At 43.9% G+C, this 25,065-nt stretch overlaps 1 protein-coding gene and 1 long non-coding RNA gene across 4 annotated transcripts in view; one reads left to right on the top strand and one right to left on the bottom strand.

Moving 5' to 3' along the window:
- MBP (myelin basic protein) overlaps window positions 1–22,384 on the bottom strand; it is a 98,474-nt gene extending 76,090 nt beyond the window's left edge. For 2 of the 3 annotated variants that reach the window (XM_081919485.1, XM_081919483.1), the window contains exon 1: window positions 22,313–22,384. In XM_081919485.1, coding sequence (XP_081775611.1) covers window positions 22,313–22,369 — 57 coding nt within the window. In that variant the 5' untranslated portion in view covers window positions 22,370–22,384. The remainder of the gene's footprint in view (window positions 1–22,312) is intronic. The other variant, XM_081919484.1, reaches the window with a different exon arrangement.
- On the top strand, window positions 544–3,562 carry LOC309374528. Its single transcript, XR_014170616.1, has 2 exons — window positions 544–764; window positions 3,410–3,562. It is a non-coding gene; the product is annotated as an uncharacterized lncRNA (long non-coding RNA).
- Window positions 22,385–25,065: the final 2,681 nt, after the last annotated feature.

The following is a 25,065-nucleotide window of genomic DNA, read 5'->3' on the forward strand; positions in this document are numbered from 1 at the left end:
GTGCACTTTAGATTCTGTAGGACTGCAAACACTCATCATTTCTGAACATTGGTTGGCCATTGTGGCTGGCTATTCCTAATAAATGTACAGTGGTACCTCGGGTTAAGTACTTAATTCGTTCTGGAGGTCCGTTCTTAACCTGAAACTGTTCTTAACCTGAAGCACCACTTTAGCTAATGGGGCCTCCTGCTGCCGCCGCACCACCAGAGCATGATTTCTGTTCTCATCCTGAAGCAAAGTTCTTAACCCAAGGTAATATTTCTGGGTTAGCGGAGTCTGTAACCTGAAGCGTATGGAACCCGAGGTACCACTGTATTCCACTTTATGACATTAACTGCAGAGCTGCTCACTTCTCCAAATAATTGAGGGGGCCAGATGCGACGCCAAAGGAATTAATTTTTTTAGTGGTGTCACTCATTTGCCCTGCTGTACACATGCTGTACATATGTACATATGCTGTACATATGCTGGCATGCTCTGGTCCATGGGGTCACAAAGAGTTGGACACGACTAATCGACTAAACAACAACAACATATGCCTGTTTTTCCTGACAGTTTACAGAAGAAGAATGAGTGTTGCTGTACACAGGTATAAACAGAAGAGAGGAGAAAGATATTTCTGAAGTAATTTCCCGCTTGGCTTGTTTGAAACCAGTTTGACCAGCCTGGACATGCTCAGTTCATTGCACAAGACAGCCGTAGCCACAGGAATGGTGGCAGACCCTACCATGAAGCTAGCATGAAAGAAACATCTTTCCCAAAAAGTATTTATTAAACTTATTAATCACCTGTCACCTGACAATATGTCACCATATGTGTATGTGGTTGCGTGTTTGTGTGTGTGTGTGATATATAGTAGTACCTTGGTTCTCAAATGCCTTGGTACTCAAACAACTTGGAACCCAAACACTGTAAACCCGGAAGTAAGTGTTCCGGTTTGCGAACTTTTATTGGAAGCCAAACGTGCTCCATTTTGAGTCTTATGCTTCTGATTTGAGTGCCACACATCGATTTTGAGTGTTACACTGAGTTCGGTCTGTTTTTGCTATTTATTTTGCGTTTTTGTTTTTGCAGCTCTTTTTGTTTTGTTTTTTGTGACTGTGTGGAACCCAGTTCAGCTACTGATTGATTGACTGTATGACTGCAGTACATTGTTTATTGCTTTCATTTTCATTTTCAATGGTCTCGTTAGACAGTGAAATTCATGTTAAATTGCTGTTTTAGGGGTTGTTTTAATCCTGGAACGGATTAATCCGCTTTGCATTACTTTCTATGGAAAAGCACACCTTGGTTTTGGAAAGCTTTGGTTTTGGAAAGGACTTCTGGAACGGATTAAGTTTGAGAACCAAAGTACCACTGTACATAATACCATAAGGGAAGGGGGATAGGAGTATGTGTCAAATAATACATCAATATGTCATCTAACATAACATTTATGAGAGAGAAAAAACAATGCACCCACCACATAGATAATAACAAGCAACATTAGCTTAAGTATGCAATATATTTCATATTCCTAAGGAGTAGCTGAGTTACTCTGTTGCAGATGACAACAACTCTAAAGGTTGGTTCAAACATCTGCATGCTCCTCACATCAGATGAATTTGCCACTTTTGAGGCCTCATCGGTGACTGAGATGACTCCATTGAAAAGGACTGCATTTGAGGTGACATGAGTCGATATGAAAGTTTGATTGATGGTTTTTGATCCTGAATGCCCACTCACACATGGACATGCAAGGCACCACTTGGTGTTGTAGCCACCATGTGATAAACATACATCTGTCAACCACAAAAATGAGTTTTATGAAGCGCTAAAAATCAAATTATTCCAGTGTGTCCTTCAAAGCAGGCCCATGCTGAAATCCATTACGAGAAAATGAAATGTACTTACTGTTTTATTGCAGCATGAGCATGCAGCACTAAATTAGCAAACATATATCATTAGCATTTAAGGTTTTTTGTTGTTGTTAATCCAACAAATATAATCAGGTTGTTCTCCACACACTTTGCAGATGTTCCAGCTGTCATTTCAAATGGATGTCTTTACTAACACTTTCCAAACCACAAATAATTCATATGATTGCACGATACTTTTAGAGAAGCATCTCTCATGTTTCCCAGACAGTTTTGAAAATATCTACAGAACAAATTACAGAGCAAAACTGAGAAAGTTATATATTCCTATTACAGCATGACCATTCTTTCCTTTAGCATGTGCTAACTGGAAAGTCACCGTCCTTCAGTCTAAGCTACCCTACTTGCTTGTTAAAAAGTGATGGCTGCACCCAGGGTTGTTATGAAGCCAATACAGTGGTACCTCAGGTTACATATGCTTCAGGTTACATACGCTTCAGGTTACAAACTCCGCTAAACCCAGAAATAGTGCTTCAGGTTAAGAACTTTGGTTCAGGATGAGAACAGAAATCAGGCTCCGGCGGCACGGTGACAGCAGGAGGCCCCATTAGTTAAAGTGGTGCTTCAGGTTAAGAACAGTTTCAGGTTAAATATGGACCTCCGAAATGAATTAATTACTTAACCCGAGGTACCACTGTACAGTGGAACCTCATGTTGCGGACAGGATCCATTCTGGAGGCCTGTCCATAACACGGAACTGATGCAAGCCAAAGTACCGCGTCTGCGCATGGTGCAATTTAGCGCTTCTGAGCATGCACAAGCTGCGAAACTCAGAAGTAACCCATTCCAGTACTACCAGGTTGCTGCGGGACACAACACGAAAACACGTAACCTGAAGTGGACACAACATGAGGTATGACTGTAATGTACTCTGCTTACCTGGGAAGACTGGCAGAGAAAGAGTGGGGGGGGAGTGCACTGCCCCCGGCAGTGCGATCCCAGCAGGGTGCCATCATGACTGTCCCCTGCCCGGGCTGGGTGCCACACCCCTACAGGCGGCATAACCTGAAGCGTATTTATCCTGAGGTATCACTGTATAGGATTAGCCCGGTACAATGCAATTCCAGCCTAGAACCATATTTGGCCTAGAACCATCCCCATATTTGGGGATGCAAAGATGCGTTTTCATTATTGAATTTTTTTCATTCTTGCCTTGGAAAATATCCAGTCTTTAATTACTTGTTATAAACACTGTCCATTCATCAATTAGCCAAGTCTATCTTTGCTAGTTACTCATCTCTGAGCTGGTAGGCAATTAAAATGTTTTTTTTTAAAGTTATTTTCTCATACTGCTATTACATGGCAGCGTATGATATTTCTCATGGAATAATAATTACACAGAATGGTATTTTTTAATTGGCTTTTACAAAAAAAGAAGAAGAAGTGTCAGTAGAACTAACCACACGAGTTCCTGTTTGCCGCATTGCATGAAAACATTTAATTGCCTGGTGTCTATGCAAAGTCACACCTCCTTGGTGCACTTCCTTTTACAGAGTGTGATTCAGACAAACCACTTCATTCCATCTGCCTGATGCTAAAATCATGTGGAACAAGATGTTTTGATGGAAGCCTTTGAAATACAAAATGTAGATCTTTCTCAAATGTGCATTTAACCTGCGAATATATAAAGCCTCTGAGGAAAAGTGTGAAGAGTCTCCTGTATTAATTAAGCGAAGCTGAAAACATATTTGGTTGTTATGTAGCTGCGAATTTTTAGCCAGTGCTGTCAAAAGGACTGAAGTCTTATAATGATCAAATGACAAAGATAAAATAGGTGTCTAATATATAAAGCCCGCTGACACTTAATGGATTTAGTTTTGGCTCTGGAGAGCCTGCCCAAATAAAGAGACCTTAAATGCTGCTGAAAGACAGAAGGCTACAGCTGAAAGGGGCTTCAATAGTTATCGAGCTGAATCCCAATCCATTGCAGGAAATCTGCTGCTATAACATCCCTGATAAAAGACATGGGAGAATGGGGAAGAGTTCTATTTTGAAGGACAGTCAGTGGGAACAAGTGTCAGGGCTTGGCACACAGGTTGCATCTGAACTGATAGAAGCATGGAAGGATGCAGTCTTCAAATTATTAAGGAACCATTACAGCCCCAGTGTAGAGCTCCATATGTGCTTTAAGCATGCAGATGATGGGCTAAGTATATTGAAGTTTATGGTGAAGCAGCAGCTTAGGCACATATGGTTGGAGCTGTCTCTTAAGTGAGCGTCCTCATTCACTTCAGTCAAGCTTACACCTCCATAATTTTAAAAGCTCTTCTCCGTAGCAGAGAAGATCCATGTAGACAGCAGAGCTTTTACACCTGCAAGGAACTGTAATGCAAGGACACATAAAGAGTAAGAGATTGAATCATTTTTTAATCTAGAACTGGCCTATGCAAGATCACTTTTCCAGCTGCTGTTACTGCTGTTATAAAGCATCAATGAATCTCCAGATTCAGGGAGCAGCTATAAGACTGGGAAACCAAAATCAATTAAATAGCCTTCAGATCCTTTCCTTTCTGTGTGTGTGTGATCTTGATTTCTTGTTAGGTTTGTAGTGACAGGGAATATAATGAACAATAAAATGGATGCATTTCTTCCAAGTGCACATTTGTATGCATACTGATTTTGAAACAGGAATGGGAAACATTCCACAAAACTATTGCCACTTCCCCATTTTGAACAAAACTGCTCGGTAAACTGTTCTGTACACAGTTATTTTTAGAAAAGTGAGAAAGGGCACATAATTTGGAAAGAGTACATAATTTTAAGACGTTATCTCTATTAAATACTTTCACAAGAACAGCAGGGATCCAGATATCAGCGATAGCTGTAGACAGAAATTGTCGTTGTAATGTTTCTTTTGCACAATCTTCTTTGCAAGCTTATATTTTTGCTTTAAAAAATAGCTGGTTGGAGTCTAGACAGCTCCTTCAGACATGCATTAGGGCTCATTTTCCATTTGAGCTTTTCCTTTGAAAATCAGTTTGCCTTCACAGAATAGTTCTGTGCTGTGGCATCAGGAAACAGGGTTTTCCAATATGGAAGGGGAACTATTTTGGGGGTTGCGTTTAGAATAATATGAAGTTTCACCCTGACTCTCAAGAAAGCATGCATGGGAATAGTTAAGATTACTGGGATTCTGAGAGAGCTGAAGTCCTTTCTCAGCATGACTACTGTAATTCTGTTATTTAATTTCAAATTTACTTGAGGGGATGGAAATATTAATTTATTCCAACAAATTTACTAATTTACACTGGGAAATATTGCAAAATGTGGTACCAATTGCAAGGGTTTATGTTCAAACAATAAAGGCAGATAGGGCATCATAAACATTTAGGACCAGGATATTACTCTGAACCAACGACAGCAGAGAGAAAAAGTAACATTAAAATGACATTAAAAAAAAAAAGATTTCAAAACAGTCCATTGGCCTATGTCCAAGCTTGTTTTCTTAAAAACAGCTCCTGGGCACCAAATGATAAATATTTGATTCTCAGCAGCAGGGAGTCTGCAAATGAGTAAAACAAATTAAGCAAGCAATTGAGCTGAAGAAAATAGGTCATTATTATCCCCATGAATCTGAGGAACATGCCTTTAAGATGCCTAATACTGCTGTACCCGAGGACAGCAGATCTGCACCTGACCCAAACGGCATGTGTTGACACAAAAACATGTGCTCAGCGGAGTGTGTGACCTTATGCAATCTGTAACTAGAATACAAAAAGCAGCCATGTGAAGATTATGCATTCTGGTTTTGTTTTTTTTAAGCACAACATGTCAAGGCTGACGTTAAGCCAGAGCTCTTGAGGATCACTCCGTGTATGCCAGCTGGCACAACTAGTCCACATTGTTCCCCATCTGGATCCTGCAATTTCCTGCCACAGCCTCTCCTGCTGTCCATTTGCCACTTTCTGTAATTTACGAAGGCTGGTGCAGCTTTCCTCCTGACTATTTCAGGAACAGTGAGTGGGATTAAGGGCTCAGAAGCAGATTTGTTTATCTTTTCAGGGTGAGTTGGGCTTGGTTTTGTGAATACGGTTTTTTAATTAAAAACAGGTTTCTCAGTCACTTTTGCCTCAGCATAACCCACCTCACAGGGCTGTTGAGAGGATAAAAGGAACGCCCATAAGATCCTGAAAAAAGAGGTGTAAGCACATTGCAATCAATTGACCAATTACAAGGCCTGCTGGAGCATCTGTCCAGCATCCTGTTTTGACAGTGGCCAACCAGGTGTCTGTGGGAAGCATGGAAGCAGGATATGAGTGCAACAGCACTAGCTCTTGTGGGAACAGCTTCCATAGTTGACCTGTGAACTGTGTGAAGAAGTACTTTCTTCTTTTCTAGAAACATCTTCTTTTTTCCTTACTGAAATCTAAGCCCTAGAATCGTAAGAGAGAAACATGAGCAAGAGGCAATCCTATCACGCTTGCTCAATCATCCTACACAAAGCTCACAACAATGCGCCACAAATACACCACAAAACGAGTTTTCTGAGCAAAGAGCTGCAGATGGCTCAAGCAAGTGAGCCAAGCCCAGTTTGTTGCAGGCAAAAAATAAAACAAAATAAAATCCCATTGTTTGCAGATAATTTGATCTGGGCGTAATTTATTTTGAAGCATGAGATGCTTATATTTCTACATGTCTCTGTCCCAAGATAAAATGGTGCAGCGTGTAGTTTGGTCTGTATAATTCCCATGGGGGAAATAGACAATTCCTTCAAGAATCAGCTGAAGCCACACAGAAACTCAGGCCCCATCTTCACTATACATTTAAAGCAGTATCATACCACTTTAAACAGTTGTTGCTTCCCCCAACAAATCCTGGGAGCTGTAGTTCGTTAATGGTGATGAGAGTTATTAGAAGACTCCCATTTCCCTGCCCAGAACTGCTCAGAGTGTTTTAACAGTCAATCCCTCATCCCAGTGAACTCTGGGAATAGTAGTTTGGAGAAGGAAGCCATGACTGTATGGAACGGTATGATACTACTTTAAATGTATCATACAGATGGGGCCTCTAAAGAACAAAGTTATCTAGCCCAAGAGAGTCCTTAGCTAGCAGCGGCTTTTCAGAAAGAAAGAAAGAAAGAAAGAAAGAAAGAAAGAAAGAAAGAAAGAAAGAAAGAAAGAAAGAAAGAAAGAAAGATCACAAAGACAGGGAATAAAAACACAAAGGGCCTGCAGAACTGTGGACAGCTCCTAAGAAACAAACATCTTCCAGTGATCTCCTGGGCAATACTGAGTGTGACATAGCAGGACAAAAACTCTGAAGACTGCTGTCCTCGATAAGGAGAGGATTTCTTAAAGGTGTGGCGGTTTGCCCTGAAGCCCAGTGCTTCTTCAACTTTCTGTCATCTCTTCAGGGGGACGGCCTAGCTTAAGGTGAGGGCTCAGGCACTGGTAAAGTGGATTGTCAGAGGGCCTGAGTTGCCAGTTCTTTGTTCCATGAAGGAGTCTGTATTCAGCACATCCCAGGACTGGGCCTCAAGCATTTGGGGGATATGAAGTCCCTCCAATACAATCCCATCACTTTAAACGATGAAGGCATTATTCAAGGACAGAGACTGTACTATACCATTTTCTCAGTTTTGTTGACCATCATGGCAGTCCTCAGCTTGTTTACTCAGGACAGAAGCAAATCCCATAGGCATCTGGTTGGCTATGTGGGAAAAGAATATTGGAATAGATGGGTTTTTGGACAGATCCAGCAGTTTGTGGATCTTACATTCTGAAGCCTGTGGGATTTGAACTCAGGGGAGTGAGCACAGAATGGTAGCCTGCCCAGGCCACGGATCAGGGTCAGGATACTAAGAAACAAAGCCTTACAAATTTTCTGCTCCAAATTTGTGCATACCTACTTGAAGATCCCGAACAATTAGAGAGATATTTTTAGCAATTAATATCATACAGCCCCTTTGAATCTGCTGGGATTCACTACTCATCTTGAGCAGGAAATGAATACATTATATTTGTCTGATTCTTTTAGGAAGCATTTTAAGTAGGCAGAACATAATTATCAGCTTGGAATTTAGACAAGTCACTATATTAACACCTCTCAGACTGTGCAGGTATATTAAATACACCCGTGCTCTGCTCTGTTTTCAAATTAAAAGATAAATGCTGCTCAGACTTTGTACCTTGATATGGCCTTTATCTACTCACATGTTTAACATTTCATAAATCTGAGATGGGGAAACTTTGGCCACCTCAGATATTGTTGGACTACAAGTCCCATTTCCCCTAATTATTGGACATGCTGGTTGGAACTGATGGCAGAAGGAATATAACAATATCTGAAAGGCCACAGGTTCCCTATTCTTGTGTATGTGTGTATCAAAGCCAAAGAACATAACAAAATACTCCCAGCTTCATCACTAAAAAATATATCTCTAAAAACACACACACACACTGAGAGAGAATACAATTTGTAGTAACACAACAGACATTTACAAACAGCTTATCCTGTCTCAGAGAGGAATTTTGCACTGGTGCCATATTTGAGAAAATAAAACCTCATGATTCAGATCATGTTTTCTTCGCAGTGTTGATAGGATGATAAAACTGCATTCACCACATTCATGGATTTCAAAACCCAGCCTATAATGGAAAGACTAAATTAAACACCTACAAAAAAAAAAAAATTAAACACCTACACTATAACTCAGTCTTATGAGGAGGGAGCTCTAGTACACCACAATCACAAACTGAAATTAGTCTCATGAATTTATTTCATTTCTTGCCTACCCTTCTCTAGGCACAAGGTAGCATATGTGGAATTTCCACGTCTTCCCTCAAGACACTGACCACATTGAGGCCAGCTTAGATTTAGTAAGTTCCACTGCACCATGTGCCTTCACCCCATGCTCTGAGCCCAAGTATATCAACAAATACAGCAATTCTGTTCCCACTCACCTGGGCATAAGCCCTGTTGAACTGGATTTATGATCGAATGGATATACATATATAGGATTGTGCTGCAAAATGGTAAAAATTCCCAGCCTGAGAAGGGAAGGAGGGACAGAGATCTAAACGAACATACGTTTGCAAAAGTCAAATGCATCCTAGAAAGTATTGTGTCAGACAGTAGAGAACAAACACCAACAATCCAAATGGGACTCCGTATCAAATGACAGAAACAAACAGTGAATTTTCACTGAAATTCTTGCTTCTAATGGCATTCCCTTAGGCTAGATCCTTACATTCTTCTGCTGATGAGAACATAAGAAGAACCCTACCAGATCACAAGAACATAAGACAATCCTGCTGGGTCAAGCCAAGGGCCCAGCTGGTCAAGCATCCTGTTCCCAACCAGATCTTTATGCAAGTTCAGCGCCAATCTACCCACTTGTAAATCCCAGTAACTGCTATTCAGAGGCATATTGCCTCCAACAGTGAAGGTAAGCAGAGATATCATGAAAGCAGCCACTGAAAGTCTCATCCTCCATGGAGCCACAGCAAAGTTTTTCCTGCCCATGTTGCTATGAAACATAAGAAACTTGAACCATCCTGGAAGAACCAAATTATGACTTTTCCCCACATCACTATTTCTCCAGTTTTCCAAGAGTTGATGTTGGGAGGGGCCACAGCCTTTCACCTGATTTGGGGCGTCTTACATCACACTGCCAACATGCATGGAAGACCTGCTCTATAGCTTTGAGTGCCTTTGCTTGGCTGGGATCTGTCCTCAAACTAGGATAACACCCATTGTTTGTCTGGGTAGCGGATAGATGTGTGTGTGGATAGCTTTGACTTATGCATGTCTGGAATGTAGCTTACTATAGAAAAGTAGGAGTCACAACCACTGCTCCAGTACTTTTGCCGCTGGTGCTGCCCATCCCTGACATACGGCGCCCCCAAAGGTTGCTCTCGATGCAATGTGGCCCCTGACCCGTGGCATAGGAAGGGGGGTATGGTGGGTGCGGGCCGCCCTGGGTGTCATCACTGAGGGTGGTGACCGCGGGGCCTGGCCTGCAAGCGTGCCTTATCCACATGTCTCGCCTGAGAAGTGATGCCTGCAGGCTCCATGCTGCCCGAAACGGCAACATGGGGCTTGCAGACTATGGAAGTTCTGCACAGTGTGCTCTGCCTCAGCTTGCCCTGCTCCCGGGTGCAGGGCATTTGCGCTGCCCCGGGTGCCCAAGCAGCTAGCTATGCTGCTGCCCCTGCTCAAGACAAACCAGGCCTTTTCGGAACATTGCAAATCCTTTGAAACCCCAACACGGCAGAATTGTAGAAATAAAGAAATGCATGTTACCCTGCGGCATTAGCATAATATATCCTGAATGCAGAAGTTGGCTAAGAAAGAAAGAAAGAAAGAAAGAAAGAAAGAAAGAAAGAAAGAAAGAAAGAAAGATGCTACTGCTGTGGAAAACCTCATAGCTCTGCAAATATTATGCATGGTGCAGCACAAGGCATCTTAGAAAATGGATCAATGTAAAATGACAAAGAAAAAAAGAACAGGGTGCTGTGGAAAGACAGAGCTAGTAGATACAATCCTTATGTTGAGCATAACACATCGCAAAACTACTGGAGCCTATTGCACATTCTGCCAATAGCCTCACATCTGTACTACGCCTGCTACTGTTTCATGTCATCTTTATTAAATATAGCCTGACCTTTTCACTGAAACCCATCTCTGCAGAACAAAGAGATCGAAGAAGGGGGGAACCTGACCCAAATAATAACTGTAATGAATGTCAGGAAAGAGCAGCATTTCAGCTGCTTTTTTTTTTTGTCTTGGTCACAATTTATATTGCCTGCAGAACAGACTACTTACTGAGAAACTGGGGCATCACATCCTTTTCTACCTTGTTATAAAACACACACACACAGTGGAAGTTGCTAGGCATCGTATACAGTGCTTCTAGAGCAAATTTGCAATAATCATAAGTCACCACAATCTGTGAAGTGACAAAAGGCTTGAAGACAATTTGCAACAAGTAATATTACACTTTTGCATTATGATACTAAAATACAGCTTTGAACTCTCGGCTCCTTATTTGTTTTTAACTGCGTTTCTTTGGAAGCACAAGCAGAGAGAGGTAACAGATTAAACTTTTATAAACCTCAACGTTATCCCAATAGTCATTTCTCCCTTTTAGAACTAGAAAGCTGTTTGAGGCCTGACAGTCAATACATCTTCTAAAGCAGTTGGCCTAAGTAGTTTTCTTCTTCTAGGATGGGAGATGCCCTGTCTTCCTTTTTTATCTGCCTTTGTTCTATACGCTTGTTTTGTTTGCTGTCACTTGAAGCTACTGACTGATTTGTCATGGAAACATATTGCTAGGAATAGTCAATTATGTTGTCACTTGAATCTTGAAGTTGTCACTTGAAGTACAATCAGCGAAAGACCTTTTCCACAACAGGATGAAAGAAACCCTCTTTGAGCATTTGAAATGGTGCAGAATTTCCCTCAGAATGCATTATCCACAAGAGACGGAGTATCATCAAGGAAAAGGGGAAGATGTGAATGACTTCCATGTCTTCTTTTGCAACTTCTGCTTAAATGTGTGACATACACACGTTGCCCAGAGGAAGATCTGTGAGCTTCAGAGCACCCCTGCCATGGTTCCCCGTGAATCTCACCACTAGATGGATAAATAAAAGTTGCAATAATCTGCCACTCTGCGTCTCTTAGAAAAGCACAGTAAGACATTTCTACATCCTTCCCTCTCACAGTAAACTTGGACGTTGGCATGTCCACCAGTCAGGAATCAAAAGAAGGCCACACAAAAGAAAGGCGTGTTTTCCACATAATCAGATGTCTTCCTGGGTATCCCCAAAATTAGAGGTTAAAGCGAGTGTAAACTTTTATAGATTAAAAACTCAAACAAGCACCCGTGAGCTCACAGGCAGTGTTGGTTGAAAGGGACAAAATGGAGGAGGGAGGGAATTTGGCTGTTCAGAATAAGTATCCTAGAAAGGGATTTAGAGGATGGGTGGATGTATGCTGTAAAGTTAAAGGACATGTTTTGTATTTTTATACTGCTAACCACCCTGGGATCTTCAGATGCATCTTTCTAGTTATTCCTTCTAACCCTTGAATGCTTTCCCTTCTTGCTGTGCACCACAGACTGCCTACAAAGTGATGCGACCTGGTATTTTACACAAGGGGCAATTCTGTTTGCATAGCTGCCCATCTACGGACTTTTAAAACTGTTATTTTTGTGTTTTTATATTATAAATTGCCCTGTGATCTTCGGCTGAAGGATGGTATAGAAATTTAATAAATAAAAAGTTCCTATTAATATAAGGCATACGCTAAAATTCTAACTCAACCAGGAGTTTGAAAAACTATTGCTTCCACAACACAAGAAAAGTGTTTTGTACCATGAAATCAAGGTTACAGGTTGGCTCGTGTCCTGACTGACACAAGGATATTTTCCTGACCGCATTCTCATGTCAAAAAATCAATATGGGATAAAAGCATGACATTATCTCCATTCACTTAGCCAGGATTCCCAAAGGTGGATTAACAGGCTTCTTGACAAGCTAATAGCAACTACTTTGTACAGAAAGAAAGAAAAATTAAGAACTAAGATGTAACATCTCATTCACTAACCATCTCCAGCCGGTTCTAAATTCCTCTTGAGGCATTTCTTCTGAAGCAATAAGGCCCGGGATATTATCCCACAAAGAAAGAAGCTTACCACTGAGAAGAACTTGAAGATTAGCACCTCAATAGCCAACACCTGTATAGCAGAATTTATTCCCTTTCACCATTTCATGTGCAAGGCTTGACGAAACCCTGCAGCTTAAGGGTTCGCAAATTCATTTGCATACTAAAGCAAAGAAACCAAAGCAAAATAAATGTCAAGGTACATTTTCTCTGAAAGAAAATATTCTGTGGGGAATAGTGGGCAGAATTTACCATACTGCTAAGTGGCATATGCCGCTTTCCCACTCCTCCTCCCTCACCCCCCCCCAAACTTGTTCTGGACTAGTGGTGCAATCCAATGTATGCATGGAGGGCATAATTTGAAAACCCCTACAATCACCATCATCTGGATTCAAACCCCAAATATACCATTTTAGTGCACCAAATACCATTTCCTCATTCATCACTCCTCCTCAATTCTAAACAAATTAATAAAAACAAGCACAAAGAAAGGACATGCCCAAACACAAGCATTTTACCAAAGCTTTAACCTTACTGATTTTTGTAAAAACCTTAATCTATAACATTGTACTTATTACAAGACTGAAAACAAATTAAGGCAGCATAGTGCTGGAATGGTATGCTTAAAAGCACACTCTGTTCACCATAATATCACAGGATATGAAACAATATATTTTGCCAGGCTTTGTCAGAAATGTTTCTCAAAAAATTATGACTATATGCACAGTGAACTATTTCACCCCTGTCCCAAGCAAGACAGGGAACCAATGCAAGTCAACAAGTGATCACAGGAATAAAGCATGCAGGAACATCCCTCCAGGCAATTAGATTGCAAGCTGTGACATATGCATGTACGTGTACTCAGGCATTCAAGTATTCTGCGCCCACATGATTAATGGGGTGATCAAATTATGAGCATAAACAGTTGGGCAGGGCACATCCTTATCTTTTAACCTGAAAGGTTCATGTGCCACACACACACACACACACACCGTTTGTATGTTTGGAAATAAATAAACAATATTTCTTTTTAAAATATAATCTCAGGGCCTTTCCATTGTAAATACAGTTATCATATGAATGCGCACGTCCAGAGCAAAGTGTGACACTCTTTAAACTGCCAAACCAGACAAAGTAGCAGTGCTGTCAGTCACCCTCAGCAGCACTGAGAACAAGGGGAGGGACACAAATGTGGTCCCTGCAACTTTAAATGAAACAATCAGAACTGTGTAACTGAAAAATGAGCCAGGTGACAATATTGGAACCAAGGAACCAAGGTGATGTGACATCCCGAAAGCCCTCTCCCAATTTCTTTGGGTTTCACTTATCCCCAGCACTTAAATCCTTTCAAGGACATCTTGTCCCCACATCTCTGGAATTACCTTTTGTCACCTTATCATTTTATTAAACAAATACAGTCGTACCTTGGCTGTCACACAGAATCCCATCCGGAAGTCTGTTCGACTTCTGAAAACGTTCTACAACCAAGGCACGGCTTCTGATTGGCTGCAGGAGCTTCCTGCACTCAAGCGGAAGATGTTTGGGTTCCAAATAATGTTTGCAAACCAAAACACCCACTTCCAGGTTTGCGGTGTTCAGAAGCCTAAGGCGTTCAGGAGCCAAAGGCATTGCAACATTCGAGTCGCAAGGCATTTGGGATCCAAGGTATGGCTGTATGTGCCAGTGTTGCTAAGGCAGTCTCCCCCCCCCCAGAAAGGCACTGATCAACTGCTCGCATCTACATTTTGGTGTCAGCTCCAGCCTGAGAGAGCAAGCAAAGGGATAGAAATGTGGGAAGCTGACTTGACTCCTGGTAACTGAGCCACAATGAGTTCAGTTAAGTCATCATAAGAAAAACAACAGCTGTAAAAGTATTAATAAGTTGCCTTTTCTTGCCAAGCATTCACATCATGCTACCCACATCTTTCTTTTTGCAAAGATGTCTAAAATTTAACTGCTGTCATAATCCTTGAGTTGACCAAACATGCCCCTTCTTCTGAACAAAGCATCCATACTCATACATGCACACCATGGTACAACAGCATTTGCTCACAATTATTCCTCCTTATCCATCTTTCTCTCATCCATTCTCCTTTTCATCTCCACCTGTGCCGTTTCCACCCTTACCCCACACATCTGGTCTAAATATAGGCAGAATGCTATTTGGGTCAGAAGTGTGGCTTTGGGTTGTGCTACTCTGTAAAATACCTTGCCCATTCATGGTCTAATCACCATAATCTCCTCGAATGTTGAATTTGGATGGTCTGGTGTATATCAGTTTGGAAGGGAATGGAACCTCCAAAAACAAGGTAGTGGTTTCTTCAGATCTGTGAGATTCCCTAGGTATAGCTAAAGTATATTGGTTTGTAAACAAAAAGGAAACAGAATGTTTAAAAGGCACACAAGTGACTTTTAGGATCTATGGAATGTTGAAAGTGCCAGATGAAAAACAACAGGAAATGGGGAGAATGGGGCTGCTTGGTCCCATAACATCTTGAAGTATTTTAGATAAGGGATTATACTTGGACAGGGTTCATGATATGGGATTTGGCTTTTTGTGGGGTGGTGTTTCTTTTTAGTGTTTCTTAACATCTCTTCTCTAGACCTGGTTCAGGCTGATTCTCAGAATGCCAAGATAGCTCCTAGTTTTCAAACGAATTTTTCTGGAACGCTTAGAATAATTCCAAATCATGTGCAAAGAAGTATCCATGAATTTGGGGTGTAAGGGAGCAGCCATATCACATTGGTAATGTGCGAGGAAAGGGAGTCCTCAAGGAGAGTAGTACAGAGAGCCGTGATTAAGCAGCTTATACCTGGCTCATTTTCTTCTGGGATGTCTCCACCACTTAGCTAAGTGTCGTCCAAGTGCTTTTAGAGACAGCCAGCAGAAATGTTCTTTTTAAAACTGAGAACATAGAAGCTATGACTCCAGTAACAAAACCATGCACTGCTGCCAGTCATCATGATTCACCACCCTGAAGCCATTTTAGCCTTCTATTCGGACTTGAGCAGTCACCTTCTAAGTGACCCCTGCAATGACAGTCACCATGCTTTTAGAATGGAATGTCACTATTTTCATGAGGAATGTTGGAGGGTATGGCATCCTACAGCCGAGGCAAGTATGCTTTATGAGTCCATTATGTTCTGTGAGTCACAGCACTTCTCCAAGGCTTCCTGCCAGATACAGTATCAAGCGGGCCAATGATACACACTTATGAACCCCCTCCGACTTTGTAAGGGGGAATGCAGGTCATACTATTCTTCTAGCTTATTCCCTGTAGCCACTTAAGGATTTCTCTTCCACTGCTAGATACGCCATCTGGAGTTTTAAATTGCGAAGCAAAGGGGAGAATATGGGCTTCACCTCAGCCAAAATTGTAATTTCAGCAAAAGTTCCCTGCACTCTAGCTGAGAGCAGGAACAAAGTGTGCAGCTGGGCCCCAGAGACTTCAGCCTGAAGTACTTTAGAGGATGTTATTCCTGAGACCTGCTTTAAATGAACACCAAATAGCATGGAGAGTGCTTGAAATTGAATCCTCATGAAATCTGCTCCGAGTGTCAAGCCACATCACCACAAACCACACAAAAGAATGCTTTAGCCCAAGAGTTATGCTGCATGTTTAAACCAGGAAGGAAGACGCATTATATAGAGCCAGACCGTATCTGAGTATTATATCTACAATCCAGGGAGAAGTTACCTTTTGGTCCCTGAAGGCCACATGCAGCAGCTAGAGGTTTTGCCTCCCTGTGTGCTATTCTCCCCTTTACAACCGCAATCCCCCAGTGCACCAAACAGCTGTGTGGTGTGCTGGAGGAGGAACATGATTACGTGGGCAGGATGGCGCCCATCACAACTGTACAGCAAAATCCAGCAGCCTGGACGGCAGTGGAATAAATTGGCAGGGGATCACAGGGAAGCCCCACAAGAGCCGCTTGCAGCCCATAGGTCACAGGTGCCTACAGCGTTTGAAATTAGCCAGGTGCCAGGAGCGTTTTGTCACTGTCATGGGTCCAATTGCGAAGACATTGAGATCTCTGGATGCCAGGCTGGCAACCGACATCGCCATCTGGCTGGCTTCTCCAGCTTTCTTAAGCAGGTAAGCAGAAGAGCATATTTATATCCCACCCTTTTCTCCAAGGAGCACATGGTTCACCCTCCTCCTCAATTAATCCCTACAACAACCCTGTGACGTAGGTTAAGAAGGTGTGACTGGCCCAGGGCCACCCAGTGAGTTTCATGACTGAGTGGGGATTTGAACCCTGATCTCCCAGGTCCTAGTCCGACAATGGCTTCTTAGAGTATTTCTGCTATGGAACAGCTATATAAATTAAGGAGGTAAATAAATATGGGGAAAGCAAAATGTCATGTAGAGAAGGATCTGAAATATTTTCCTTTAAGCTTGCATTTGTTTTATCTTGGATTGTTTTATTTGATGTTTTAATGTGCTGCAAACCACTTTGAGGGGTTTTTCTTTAAAATATAAAGTGGTATGGAAATGAATATCAATAATAATAATAAACCCATTGCAAAGAAAAGGACATCTAGACATTCCATTGTGGTGATTGTAACCTTGGTTTAAGGTGGCATTTGGTAATTAGCTTATATATCTGAGTTTCCAATGCTGGTTACCTTCATATGGTTTAAACGGACTGGCAGCAAATGTCCAAGGTTTCAGGCAGAGAGATGTTTTCCACCCTTACCTGGAGATGCTAGGGACTGAAGTTGGAACTTCTACATACAAAGCATATCTCAACCCTTCAAGGCTACAATTATTCAGTGTTAGCATTCTCTGTACAGATTATTCAGCTATGTGATTATTCAACCCCCCAGCCTTCCTCAACTTCCAGACTGGCCCTCCCAGGACAATGCTCAGAGATGATGGAAGCTGTAATCTAAAACAGCTGGGTGGCATCAAATTAGGTAAGGCTGTCACATCTTTTGGTCTGCTTACATTATGATTTTGAAAAGCAATCAAGTTTTCTCTTCTGAATGGCGTCCTTGGTGAAACGAGAGTTATTTATAACCTGGAATTAACAGCCTGGCCATAATGAATTTCAAACGTATGCTGAGGTCTGACCTATAATTGTCTGTGAGGTCTTCTTTAATCTATCATACAGAGGTAAAGGTGCTTTAAAGGATCTTGTTGTAAAATAGCAAGCAATATTTTCAGTTTGATCCCAGCCAGCAATTTCAACCAACATTTCAGTTTCAGAAATATAAGGGTACAGTAGTACCTCGGGTTACATACACTTCAGGTTACAGACTCTGCTAACCCAGACAGTGCTTCAGGTTAAGAACTTTGCTTCAGGATAAGAACAGAAATCGTGCTGCGGTGGCGCGGTGGCATGGGAGGCCCTATTAGCTAAAGTGGTGCTTCAGGTTAAGAACAGTTTCAGGTTAAGAACAGACCTCCGGAATGAATTAAGTACTTAACCCGAGGTAGGACTGTATTGTGTTTTCCAGGTAGCATATTATGGTATTTTTAAAACAAACAATAACACCACCACCACATACCTTTAGCATACACCAAAGTGACTGGAGCACTTACATGTTTTTAAATATGTGTTTTGGTTTTTGAAACACTTTCAAACTACATTGTTGCAACCACTGGCAGAGGAACAGGAGGGTGGAGGGAGCGGACCGCCCCCGGCACTACTATTCTGGTAGGGTGCCATAGCGGCGCCCCCTGACACATGCTATGCACTCCCCAGTGTGCCGGGCACCACGCCCCCACAGGCAGCATGCCATGCCCCCAGAATGCGCACCATGCCCTCACAGATGGCGTACCACACCCCCGGGATGCATGCCATGCCCTCCGGGGTGTGCGTCACTTTCCGCTCCCAGTAGTGCTTCGCCACTGGTAGCAACAACTGACCAATATGAGATGCTCTCAAAATCCTGCCACTCCCTGTGCTTGAAGCAGCTGATAAAAAGCAATCGCACCCCCCCACCTCCCGAAACTACAGTGGTACCTCGGGTTAAGTACTTAATTCGTTCCGGAGGTCCGTTCTTAACCTGAAACTGTTCTTAACCTGAAGCACCACTTTAGCTAATGGGACCTCCTGCTGCTGTCGCGCCACCGGAGCACGATTTCCGTTCTCATCCTGAAGCAAAGTTCTTAACCCGAGGTACTATTTCTGGGTTAGCGGAGTCTGTAACCTGAAGCGTATGTAACCCGGGGTACCATAGTATTAAACAACTGAAATGCACTTGTTTTAAAGTGGAGCTGTTTCCAGCCTTGGAATAAAGTCATTTTCAATTGCTAACATTATCTCTCTATATATGTATGTGCAAGAGGGGTAAAAATGATGTAGAAGTCTTTCAAATCATGAGTAGGCTAACAACTGTTTATTTAATGTTGCCTCATTCTTTTCAGCTTAACTTATAATTACCATATCAGATAGATTGCAGTACTATGTTTAGTATAAAATGACAGTTCGTGGATCTTTTAAAGAATATCCTCCAAGTACACAGTTGTCAGGGGGGGAAAGGCCAAGCAAATAAGTTATAAAATGTTTTGCATAGACAAGAGCTAGTCTGTATGGAGCACGGAGTCAAAAATAAGCTTGCATGGCTGATGTATTCTCTAACAACTACGATCAACAAGGACATGCAACAATCATACCATTGTTACCAAGTTCAAGTGTGAGATAAGAATATCCTGAAAAGTTCAAATGAATAACCTGCAATGATATTTCAACACCATATGACACAAGTATCCAAGATACGGCAAGTCCTTCAGGGGACTCCAACTGCAACTATCTTAAAAGTGGGCATGTGTGTTTTGGAGGTGGAAGGTTTCAGATTTGAAGTCAGATGTTGATTTACTACATTGATAAGATCTGGAGTATTTATGAGACCCAGAGTTATGAGTGAATTGTGAGCTAGCAAAGCTGATGCCACCTAATTATTCAGGGTGGGGAGAAACCAAAAAACAAAAAACTGATTGCAATGATCTCCAAAGGAATCTCTCCAGACTGGTTGAAGGGGAATTAAAATGGCAAATGTGGTTTAATATAAGCAAGTGTAAAGTAATTCACTTGGGGGGGTCTACAATTCCAAGCTTACATGCACACTGATTAGGTCTGAACCAGGAAAAAGATATCAGGATCACAGTGGAAAGCTCAATTAAAACATTGATCTAGTGTGTGGCAACTGTGAAATACTGTAATGTCCACCTACCTATGTTAGGTATCATTAGAAAAGTAATCAGGAAAAAAACTACCAATATCAGAAAGCTTTCGTATCAGTATGAAACTACACTCTGAATATGTTGTACAGTTTTGGTCACCACATCTCAAGAAAGATACTGTATAGCTGGAAAAGTTGTAGAAATGATCAGGAGCAGTGGAATAACTCTCATATTACCTGAACTCAATGTCATCCAATGAAGCTTGGGTGTGGAAGATTCAAGACAGATAAAAGTACTTTGCTATAGAAGATTCAGGCCAGAAAAAGGGAATTACACAGCACATAAATGAACCATGGAGTTTGGTACCTCAAGAAGTGGTATAGGCCACAAATTAGGGCTGTTTTTAAAAGGGATTAGACAAAATCATGCAGGGCTTAGCCTACCCGTGGCTTCCAGTCGTGATGGCTATTTACTGTATAGTACCTTAAGGATAGAGGGACGCGGGTGGCGCTGTGGGTTAAACCACAGAGCCTAAGACTTGCTGATCAGAAAGTTGGCAGTTCAAATCCCTGCGACAGGGTGAGCTCCTGTTGCTCGGTCCCTGCTCCTGCCAACCTAGCAGTTTGAAAGCACATCAAAGTGCAAGTAGATAAATAGGTACTGCTCTGGCGGGAAAGTAAACGGCATTTCCGTGCGCTGCTCTGGTTTGCCAGAAGCGGCTTAGTCATGCTGGCCACATGACCCGGAAGCTATATGCCGGCTCCCTCAGCCAATAAAGCGAGATGAGTGCTGCAACCCCAGAGTCATCCATGACTGGACCTAATGGTGAGGGGTCCCTTTACCTTAAGGATCTAAGGCAACATACCTCTGAATACCACAAATTGTCCTGGAGCAGCAGCAGGAGATGTCTATTGTTTATCTCCTGCTTATGGGCTTCCCACCTGTGCAGGTGACTGTGGGAAACACAATGCTGGTGTAGGCAGGCCTCTAGTCTGATCCAGCAGGCCTCTGCTTGACGTCTTCCACCCTGGAATTCCAGGCAGCCTACAACAGGATTCCCAGATGGTCTCCCATTCAGTCAGTGACCAGGACAAACTCCAAACGAGTTTATAAACCAGAAGGTCCACTGCCAAATGAGGTGAACTCCCTCCTCTGTCATTTGATTATATGTCACAGTTGATTATCTTCTCCTATTGGACCAACTTAGCTTGACTGAGGAGTATGCGCACTCTAAGTTCCTCTGAACTTCCTCAGGGCAAGAGTTTCATGTTCATTATCCTATGAGTAGTCCCTGAAGCAACACAGTCTCTTCTAATTGTTATTCTCCCACAATTGTTATATTGTATCAGGAAGAGTATCACATAGGCTGGCTAGACAATTTTCATCTCACTTAAGTATACAAAACTCACAAAGCAGCAGCAGCATAACCAGCAACAACAAGAGATCAGGGCCTCCCAGCTCACCCCACTTTCTCTTGCAACCATTTGTATATATCCCTTCTGCAATACTAGGCTGTGTACACACAACATTTTGTTCTAGGATCAATGAAGGCAGAGTCCTTGCCTTTTTCTATGTAGTCTGCAAACAATCTAGATCTACAGTGGAGAAATGCCCCCCCAAAGCGCTTTCTGATAAGCTGGTTTCCTTCCAAAAATAAAAGCTCATTGCAGTTTGATTCTGCAGTACCCCTCAGTGTGTCATTTGAAAACATGGTGGTGTATCCACACCTGCCCAACCACATCATGGGTAGGATCATCACAAGATCACAGTCACCACTTCCTCCTTGATTCACATGGAGCATGTGTAGGCGCAGGGAACATAATCCAGGGGAGGGATTTCAAATGTGTATCAAGTCTAGAACGGATCTAGCTTGAAAGCAGCAAGTTGAGGATTCCGGAATGCGAAAAACTACACTTCTGTGCTGCAAACCGGTTGCTGCCTTCCTGCAACACTTCCTCTCCAGCTCATGCCCTGGCATGTTACACTATTTATTAATTTTTATTCATAAAAATATTTACAACCCGCCCACTTATGCAACATCGCGAGGCAGCGTGGAGCAATACATGCAGGTTTACTCTCCCATTTCATCAGCCACAGTCCAGGCCCGTTGCGGGAGGCCTCGTAACTCCTTCTCAGGTGAGCGGGAAATGCATGCCATAACGCCAGATGTGGCACAAAGGGCGCGCACAATGCCCCCCCCCCGCGACTCTGGCAGCTACCGCTGGGGAAGCTTTAGTCGACTACCTTAGTGGAGAGAAAGATTAGGGAAGGGCTGGGCGTGTGCCACCAGCTTGCGCCCCTTAAGGCTGGTGGTAGCCTGAATTTATTTATCAGCCTCAGGCCACAACATCGATAGGGACAACAAGTCCGCCTTCTCCCCTGCCTGCGATCCAGCCAGCAATTCCACTACAGCCCCTGGCGATCACAACACAGAGGCACACAAACACACACATACTCCACGATCGGGCTGATCCGCGCCGCGTCTTGGGCGCCGCGCCGCCAGACAGACGTGAGACAGATTGTGGCTATCGTCAAGCGGCAGCCGCGCCACCCTTTTTCTCTCTCACACACACACAAACGCGCGCACACACAGTGACATACACAAATGCACAAAAGAGTACAAAAGAAGGCGCAGCTCGCGCCCCAATAACGCACCCCAGGTGTCCTCTGTCGAGCGCTCTGGCCTCGCAGGCTCCCGGGGGTCTGCAGCATCCACCCCCCGGAGAGGGGGATCGGGCGGGCGCGGAGACACGGAGGAGACCCCCTTCCTCTACCCACGCGAGGAAGGCGACTTGGAGTGGCGGCGGGGAAGAGCGAAGGCGGCGTGGGGGACCCCACAGGTCAGGGCGAGTCGGCTCGTCACTCAGCTGTCACGACAGGAGGAGGGCGGGTGGCGAGGGGGTGGGTAGGTGGGGGAGATCCCCCTCGGATCTGCTCCCTCCCAGGCTCGGTCGGCGCTGTCACGAAGCGAGACGAGGCTGGAAGGCGCTGCTCTCCTCCTCCCTCCGCAGCAAGCGTGGCCTGGCGCGAATCAAATCGCCGCTCCTGTCCCGTGCGCTCAGGTGGGCAGCTCCAAAGGGGCGCCCGCGTGCGCCGGCTTGGGGTGGCTGCCCAAGCGCCTTCTCTCTCTCGCCTCCTCCCACGAGTTCGGGGTCAGCCTCCCACTCCTTCTCCACCTCCTCTTGGCAGCCGCCGGGGTCTTTGATCGCCGCAGCCTCCCGTCCAAGAAGCACCTTCGCCCAGGCAAGGACGCGCGCGGAGCTGGCGAGCGCCGAGGGGTGGGGCTCGCGCGCCCGCCTCCCGAACCAGGAAGGACGGAGTGAGGCGCGCGAATGTCAACACGGCGGGGAGGGGCGCGGGGGAGGGAGGAGGAGGAGGAGGAGAAGGCACCCTCTGCGCTGGATCGGACCTTCCCGGGGGCAGAGGAAAGGTTGGGCACTCCCCCCGCCCCCTTTGGAGTCGAGCTACACGTTACACTGACACGTTTATTTGGAAGGGAAAGCAGCGGGTGAACAGAAGGAACAAAGCTGAATCCTCCCCCTGCGCTGCAGCAGGGGCTGGACAGGATTGGGGGTGGGGGTGGAGAACTCCCCCCCCGGAAGTCCCTGCAACCCCACCCCATGGTGCCTTCTCCTCAGAGTTCTGCCGCTTCCGGGGTTTGGAGCGGAAAAGTTGGCGAGCGAAGCAAGGGAGTGCCTGGTCCTCTTCAAGTTACTTTCTGGGCACCGTGGTATAGAGGATTGAACCCTTGGGCGATTGCATGGGGTCGGACTAGATGACCCTCGGGGTACCTTCCAACTCAACAATTCTATAGTTCTATGTTGTGAGCAGCTGTCTCTCCACTCTCTCACCTCTCTCTCTGCAAGGTGAGAAGGGTGGTCATGGAAGGAGCGGCCCCTCTCCCTCTCCCTATTGTCTACAGTGGCTCTCCAGGATTTGGGGCAAGGGTTTCTCCCAGCCTTACCTGGAGACATTGGGGATCAGACTAGCATGCAAAGCACATCTCTGCTGCTGAACTGCTTCTCCTGGATTGCATTTTGGTAGAGATTTCAGCCAAGGAATCCAACCCTTCCCATAGTGCCACATGGAGGAGGCAATGGGTATCTCTTCTCTCTGTAGCAAGGACTGAGAAAGTTGCCTCTGCTCACCTGCCCTCACCTAAGACCTGCTCAGTGGGTAGAGTGTGAGACTCTTAATCTCAGGCTCGTGGGTTTGAGCCTGTAGTTTGTGAATCACTTCAGTTAAGGTCTGCAAAAAAAGGAAGGCAAAATACCAGAGGAACAAACGTGTATCTTCAGACAGAAAATTGTTGTATCCAGGAAGTACAGCAGAACTGGAGTCAGAACTACTACTGCCGACCCATTTTGCCTTCCCTTTGCCTTGTCTACAGGACTCAAAATGACCCTGACAAACCATCCATGGTCTCCTTGGGCTTCCTTCCTGGTCTGAGTCCGCCTAAATCATGGATGGGCAACTTGTGGTCCTCCAGAGGTTGATGGAATCCAGTTCACATCAGCCCCAGTCAGCAGGCAGGAGTGGAGGAGGCTGTAGTCTTCCAACATCAGGATGGCCACAGGTTCCACACCCCTGACTTAAAAGACTCCAACCAAACGTGTGGCCAGTCCTACTCCAAAAGACACATTAGGTTGTAGCGAACTAAATTCTAATCAAAGTAGACCTATTGAGATTGATGGGCATGACTAACTTACATCTATTAATTTCATTGGGTCTACTCAAGAGTATAATTTTATTGACCACAACCCATGGATTCTACAGTATCCCCAAGCTCCCTATTCCGGCACTCGTCCCACACTTTCTTCCCCCCATTTCATCCATGCACATACAGAATGCAGAATTTCTTCCTAAAACTCAAACACTGTGTATTGCAGAATGTCTGTTGTGCTGGTGTTAGCAATTCTTCAAAGAAGGAGGCACCCGTGCGCTCGGAAGCTATCTCTGCTCAATGCATCTGGCACACACACCAGTGTCATTTCCTCTGCATCCTTCCTGTTGCTTGCAAAACTGCATGTTGCTATTTTAATGACTCAAAAATGCCATCTGTGCCCTGTTCTTCACTAGTCTATATCTTGACCCAAAGGACTGAACACACAGGAATATTTTTCCTTCCCCTTTTGCTTTTGCACTTTCAAAACAAAGCAAAACGGCATATTAAAGGTGTTAATAAACCTACAGTGGAGATAAACCACTCATGTCTGCATATTGTCTATTTTGAGAGGGTGAATGGTGATGACATCAGGCTTTATTCCTTGTTTTAGCTAGATCCGGGGATGGAGATTTCCATGAATGATTGTCTAAAATCAATGGTGGGGTGGATGAGGTTGAATAAACCAGGGAGTTGATGATAGTTCATGGGTGAACTGGCAATGAATCATTGGTTGGGATGATGC

The sequence above is a fragment of the Podarcis melisellensis genome (assembly GCF_964234715.1).
Source record: "Podarcis melisellensis genome assembly, chromosome: 7".
NCBI classification, from domain to species: Eukaryota; Metazoa; Chordata; class Lepidosauria; order Squamata; family Lacertidae; genus Podarcis; species Podarcis melisellensis.